This window comes from Ananas comosus, linkage group 5 (genome assembly GCF_001540865.1).
Source record: "Ananas comosus cultivar F153 linkage group 5, ASM154086v1, whole genome shotgun sequence".
Classification (NCBI taxonomy): Eukaryota; Viridiplantae; Streptophyta; class Magnoliopsida; order Poales; family Bromeliaceae; genus Ananas; species Ananas comosus.
The window spans coordinates 11,078,373-11,084,792 of NC_033625.1; the positions used below are offsets into that span (position 1 = coordinate 11,078,373).

At 38.2% G+C, this 6,420-nt stretch overlaps 1 protein-coding gene across 1 annotated transcript in view; it reads right to left on the reverse strand.

Annotated features, from left to right (window-relative positions):
* Positions 1–6,210, reverse strand: part of LOC109710694 (1,4-alpha-glucan-branching enzyme 3, chloroplastic/amyloplastic-like) — a 61,194-nt gene extending 54,984 nt beyond the window's left edge. The window contains exons 1-4 of the mRNA XM_020233430.1: positions 5,602–6,210; positions 5,449–5,520; positions 4,971–5,035; positions 2,861–3,538 (exon numbers count right to left, since the gene is read on the reverse strand). Coding sequence (XP_020089019.1) covers positions 2,861–3,538; positions 4,971–5,035; positions 5,449–5,520; positions 5,602–6,008 — 1,222 coding nt within the window. The 5' untranslated portion in view covers positions 6,009–6,210. The remainder of the gene's footprint in view (positions 1–2,860; positions 3,539–4,970; positions 5,036–5,448; positions 5,521–5,601) is intronic.

Here is a 6,420-nt window from a genome sequence, read left to right on the forward strand (position 1 = left end):
TTTGGGCTTGGGCTTGGGTTTGGTTTTTTGGGCTTGGGTTTTCGTTAGTAAAGAGAAATGGTTTAAAATTTTGTATAACATAAGTATAGATTTAAAAGCTTCATGTTTTAAGTTTAAAAATATATAATATAGGGTTCGGTTTGGGTTTCTTTTTTCTTGTCGAATTCGGTTTGGTTTCAAAAACCGATGGTTTTGCGTTCGGCTTTAGGTTTCAAGTTCGAGATTTTGAAAACCTGCCCCGAATCCAACCGGTTGACATCTTTAGTTTCAATGTCACACCCCAATAATCCCACATCGAATAGGAATGGGGATGTGATTGGATATATAAGAGACTTAGACACTAATAATGATAACTAGGCTTAAGCATTTTGGGTCGGTAGTTGGGCCCAACGAGTTATTGTTGTTAGTGGGCTGGGTCGTTACATTTGGTATCAGAGCCAATCACCAACCGGAAATGTGTGGCTAGTCTCGGTTGAGCCAGGGTCTGAAAGACAAAGTGATAAGCTATGACGGAGTCTGTATGACAAAGTGACCGACAATGCCAGGGTCTGGATGACAAGGCTAGCGAGACACGTCTCACATTGCCTGGTGATCTTGGGCTGTGTGTGTGATTGGACTGACGAGGACGTGAGGACTTTAACAGGAGGAGTCTGTCACACCCCAATAATCCCACATCGGATAGGAATGGGGATGTGATTGGATATATTAGAGACTTAGACACTAGTAATAATAACTGGGCTTAAGCATTTTGGGCCGGTGGTTGGGCCCAACGAATTATTGTTGCTAGCGGGCTGGGTCGTTACATTCAGGTTGGTTTAAATTTGAGATCTGATACCTTATAGACTAAATTAACTAATTAGAGTATCGGTGAGCCAATTATGAGAGTCAGTCATCGGTCATCGACTTAGGAATTGGTTTATGGTGGTTTAATAGAAGGAAGAAAAGTTTTGGATTTTGTGTTTTGGGTTAGTTTAGATTTGAGATCTAAAATCCTATAAACTAAATTTACTAATTAGTGAATCATATTGAAACCTTACCTAACTAATTTCGCCGCAAAATTTGAGCAAGCCCAAATTTATAAGTCTAACATGATTGCTTGACTTGAACTCGAAAAGAGTCGGGCTTGAACCTATTAGAATGAATTGTGTTTTAATCAACCTACTTGATTTAGACTAATACAACTTAATTATTTTGATTGGGTCTGACCTATAAGAAAGTGACTAGACTAAATTGAATAAGATTCAGTCAATCAAATTTGCTTGAGTTAAATCATCCCATTGGACCTATTTGTGGACTGTAGAGACCTGTTTGAAAATTCTAACGTAGTGAAGGGACTGAATTATAAATCAATCATATGACTTTTTCGTTGTAAGCTCAATTTCAACAAATAAGCAATCATTGGATCCCTCAAGTTGATTTGAAGTTGAGATTTCTTATCTATTACTTTCCTTCTATACTCCTTATGTGCATACATGGTACTTTTACCTTCATTTATAGTTGATGCATATTAAATCTGTTGAGATGTGCAATTTTTTTTGAGAGTTACATATTATTTGTTCACTCATGTTGGGAGTGTTCTTATGATTGGAATATGGTAGATTGGATAGTTTATTTATTATTTTGGGGCAATTTCCTATATACCCCTCTAAAGATCCCACCTTTTATATCTACCCCTCAAAAAAGTATCTGCTCTCCAATATACCTTTCTAAAAACCCAAATCCTTTCGAATAAACCCTCAAAATAGCGGTATATAAGAAAGAGAAACTTTCTACGGCTACATTTGAAACAAAGGGGTAAATAGGAAATTTCACAAGTTTACAAGAGTACATAAGCAATTTTCTCTTTTATTATTTTTGGAAGTTAGATATAGACGACATGTTGGGCTGTTATGTTGATTTGTTGAATGGCCTATGCTAGTTGGCTTTTCCTATATGGATTAGCACAAGCTATCGAACAAAACATGTCATTTAAGGAAGATGTTTTTCAACACAAATAAGTATTTCTCGTTGTAGTGGTGGCTAGGGTTGATATACCATGTAAGGGGTTGTGAGAGTGGTTGATAACTCTGTTATATCTTGTTGGTGCATAACTTATTCCTTTCTCTCTAATATGTATTATCCATCACTACTATGCATAAGCTATCCACCAGATTACCTCTAAGCTTTACTTTGTGGGTGTTATTATATGTACATCCTTTATCTCTTTATCTCATTAACATTACTCGACATCTATCGTATGAGATATTTTGTATGTGACACATCTTGACCTTTTGTTGAGGAAAGTCAACTTCCTTCATATTTGAGGCACTCCCTACCAGGCAGAAGTTTATGCTCATCAAGTTGTTAATTTTTTTTTTTTAAAGGACCACAGTTACTGAGCTTTGGATTTTCAGTTAGCACCTTTTTAAAGGACGTAGGACATTCTGGAGCTTTTGGAGAGTTGATACCTAATAGTTGCCATATGTCACTTTTATCTATTATTTTTATTTCGTGGCTAGATTGTATTAGATAGACTATTATGTCATTTTGATGCTGGGTACTCAAACTAGTTTTGGCAATTAATTTTAACATTATCCTGTTATTTATGTTTAATTATCGCACTACAATGGATGGTATGAGCGACAAACTTCAATATGATTCAACTATATATGATGATTAAACCTATATAGAGGGGCACTTGTAATATTATCAAATTTAGGAGGGCATTAATGAAATTAGAGGTCACTAGAAGGGCATTACGAAATTATTCTTAAAACAAACAAATTTCCTCATGAATACATAAGGTTGTAGCATTCAAGTGTAATTCCAACTTCCAAGAATATAAGAAGCACAAAGTTCCATACGAGATATCAAAACATACCTGGAAGAACATAGGTAGCCCAAGCAGGAACTCGTTCCAAAGCCCCTTCAGGTGTATTAAAATAAATTCTATACCTGCTTCCATGAGAAATAGCAGGCACATATTTTTCTATCCATGCTTTTCGTCCTTTACGCATTTCAATCCAGTATGCAATTGGAGGTTTCTTTGTTCGAAATTTCTCACTTGATAGTGGATCACATACAACATTATAGATATCACTCTCCTGTCCATTATCAATAACATCAAAAGACAGTAAATGGTTTGTAAAGTCAATCCTCTGCGACTCTTTCCACTCATTGTATCGGGTTTCAGCATCAGGTATTTCACCCAACTCTTCTTCTGTCTGGGGACCATTAGGGCCGAATATCTGTTCGTACAACTTGGCAACCATCTCTAAGCGAGACTTGCGAGACCAAATTTCTCCTGGTTCCCAATATTCATCATTCATGCGCTTGAGTAATTCTTCAACATTAACACCATTGTCACCTTTATCATAATCATCCACATAATTATATTCTTGGAAATAATACTCATCTGGTTGTTGCCCATCTTTTAGCTTATCTTCAAGTATGATAAACCAATATCCGAAATCATCATGTCCCAAGTGTCCTTCTCTTGCACTATTTTCTGTTGGCGACCAATCATTAAAATCACCAACAAGAGAACAATATCGAACACCTATGTAGCAATTTTCACCAAGTTAACAAAATCTAATAGTGAAAAATCTTCACAAATAAAAATGGTTCTTTCTTAGTAAAAATATTGAAGAACTTAAAAGCATTCACTAGAAGATTGTTTCGTATACAGTAGACAACTAAAGTAAAATTGCTCCTCTTTAACAGTAATACTAGTAGAAAGATTTGCACCCATATAAAACATATAAGGCTAAATTACACTGTAGGTCCTCAAAACTATGAGGCCCGTGACACTTTGGCCATCAAACTTTAATTTGTTGCAATTTCGTGCTCGAACTTTGTAAATTATTGCAATCAAGTCCTACAACCCAATTTAGTTGACTAAATATTGGCATGTTGTTGATGTGGAAGTAATGTAGCATCTTAACATTATCACATCATCAATCAAAACACTACTATATTACTTCCATATTAGCAACTAATAAATATTTAGTCAACTAAATTGAGCTGCAGGACTTGATTACAATAGTTCAAAAAAATTGAGCTAAATTGCAAAAGAACTAAAGTTTGAGGACCAAAGTGTCACATAGGTCATAGTTTGAGGACCAACATTGTAATTTAACCAATATATAATAGGCATCAAAATAGACCATAAGAATTTACTGGCAATTGGATTGGGCAAGTCATAAGATGTAGGAATTTATAATTATTATAGAAAGTTACAAGACAATTAAGATAAGTTTTTCTGATGAACTAAATAACTTTAAATCCTAATAATTTAATATAGACATTAAATTGAAATTTCAATGCCTCTAGAGGTCCTAAGTAACTTCTAAGATTCTCTTGGTCTAACCATCTAATTCCACAGCATCCAAAGGCAATAAGATCATGAAACATCACCATGGATCTAGGCCAAAAGGGAATATTATATCAAAACTTAAAAGCATAATTTGGTTTTTTGTCCATACTGTTAAGAGTGAGCCTGAATAGTCTACAAGTGAAAAACCAAGATAGATAATAATATATTCATAATAAAAGGAACTTAAATATGTAAAAGGAACTTAAATGTGTATAATAGTACAACGTGGCAACCTAACATGACGAAAGACAGCAAATAATCAAGTTAATAGTCCTAATTAGTTGATCCAATTTGATATTTCTCACCAGGTTGAGCTTAAGCCTCACAAAGTCACATGAACTCAGCCCGTAAAACTTTTTTATATGTTCCCATACCTTTCCTATTAGAAGCAAGTATGTCAAGTATACAAGACTACTTTGTATTGCAATATCAAACATAGTTTAAAAGAGGACTTGTGGAAAGCACGCAAAAATCTCACTATCCAGTACTCTAGAAAAAGATCTAAAAACCATCAGTGCCATTAACAAGAATCATGTCAAGAGAAGGCGACCAAATCTTCCAATGCACAACTAGTCCAAGTTTCTCAAATTGAAGGGAAAACTGAAGAATTCACTACCTGGGGCCCACTCCATGAAATCAACTCGATGCTGTCGGTGCCGATGCATACCCAGTATTTCGTATCTGACCAATCCACCACGAACCAGAAATGTCAACTCAACCCACCCACACTAAAGCTTCATAGTTCACAGAATTCACGGCTACCATAACATATATCTACATAATAATTTGTCTAAAGCTAGGGGAGAGGTGTCTTTTCAAGCTTTGGCCACATGGACAAATTGTGTAATATTATTGTAAGATAAATTTTTTTACCATAATACTACAACCAATACAATTTATTTAGATATTACCTTTCTTCTTACTTATAATCATAGATAAGATACAACCATTTTACATGCGCAATCTAAAACCATTAATATATTCAATCTGTGAACCAAATAAATCCAACAATCAAATTCAATCTTTTCACAAATTAAACCCAGCAAATGCAGTTTGTCTAGTATATATAAAACAGCAGCAAGCAGTATACCCACCCAGAAGATGCCTCCTTGAGATCGATAAAACGCGAATACAGCTCAAACCTGCGGTCCTTCAACACCTTATGCCTACAACACAAAAACATAGACCGATAGTGATTGCACAATGAGGGTGGCGTATAGCGGGCGGTTGCAGAGATGAGACCGTACCGATCACGGAGGAACTGGGCGAAGGCCCTATCGGAGATGCCAAGCTTGGTGAGAAAGCCGACAGGGTCAACGACATCGGGTTCTGACTTGGGCTTCTGCCGCTGCTGCTGCCGCCTTTGCTGCCTTTGGGTTGGAGGGTTCTCCTCCTCCTGGGCTGCCGCTGAGAAGCTGCTGGCGCTACACTTACACCTACGCTTCGGCTTCGGCTTCGGCCTCGGCCTCGGCCTCGACAGCAGCTTCCATCTCTGCCTTTGAGCGGGTATGGATAGGACGAGGACGCTGTTGCAGCCTCCACTGTTGCTGCTCGTGAGGTAAGGTCGATCAGAGAGGGATGAGTGGCGGTCTCTCCCTCTCCATGGTGGGAAGAAATGGTTGCTTGTCGTCAGTAGAGAGGAAGGCAGACGCATGGATGGGGTCGGGAGGAGCGGGCGTCGGCAGCCGGGGGAACGAGGGGTGCCGGGAGGACAAGGAGTCGCCAGTGGGTTGGGGTGGAGGGGATGCGGGAGGGGCCCGCCGGGGCGCTGGGTGGATGGTTGGTGGCGGGATGGTCGCCGGGGTGGGGGAGGCTTAGGGAAGAGGGGGGAATTAAGAGAGAGAGAGAGAGAGAGGGAGAGAGAGAGAGAGATTGGGGAGAGGGACTTTTTTTGGAACTGACCCTATAGAATTTTATATTTGGCCAAATAACCCTCTGAAAATTTTATTTGTAAAACTAACCCTCCTTTCGCTACGTCGGTGCCAGATCGGATTTTTCTCGTAAAGACGGTGAATCGTTCACCGTCTATGCGCATTTCTCATGAAGACGGTAGATGGTTCACCGCC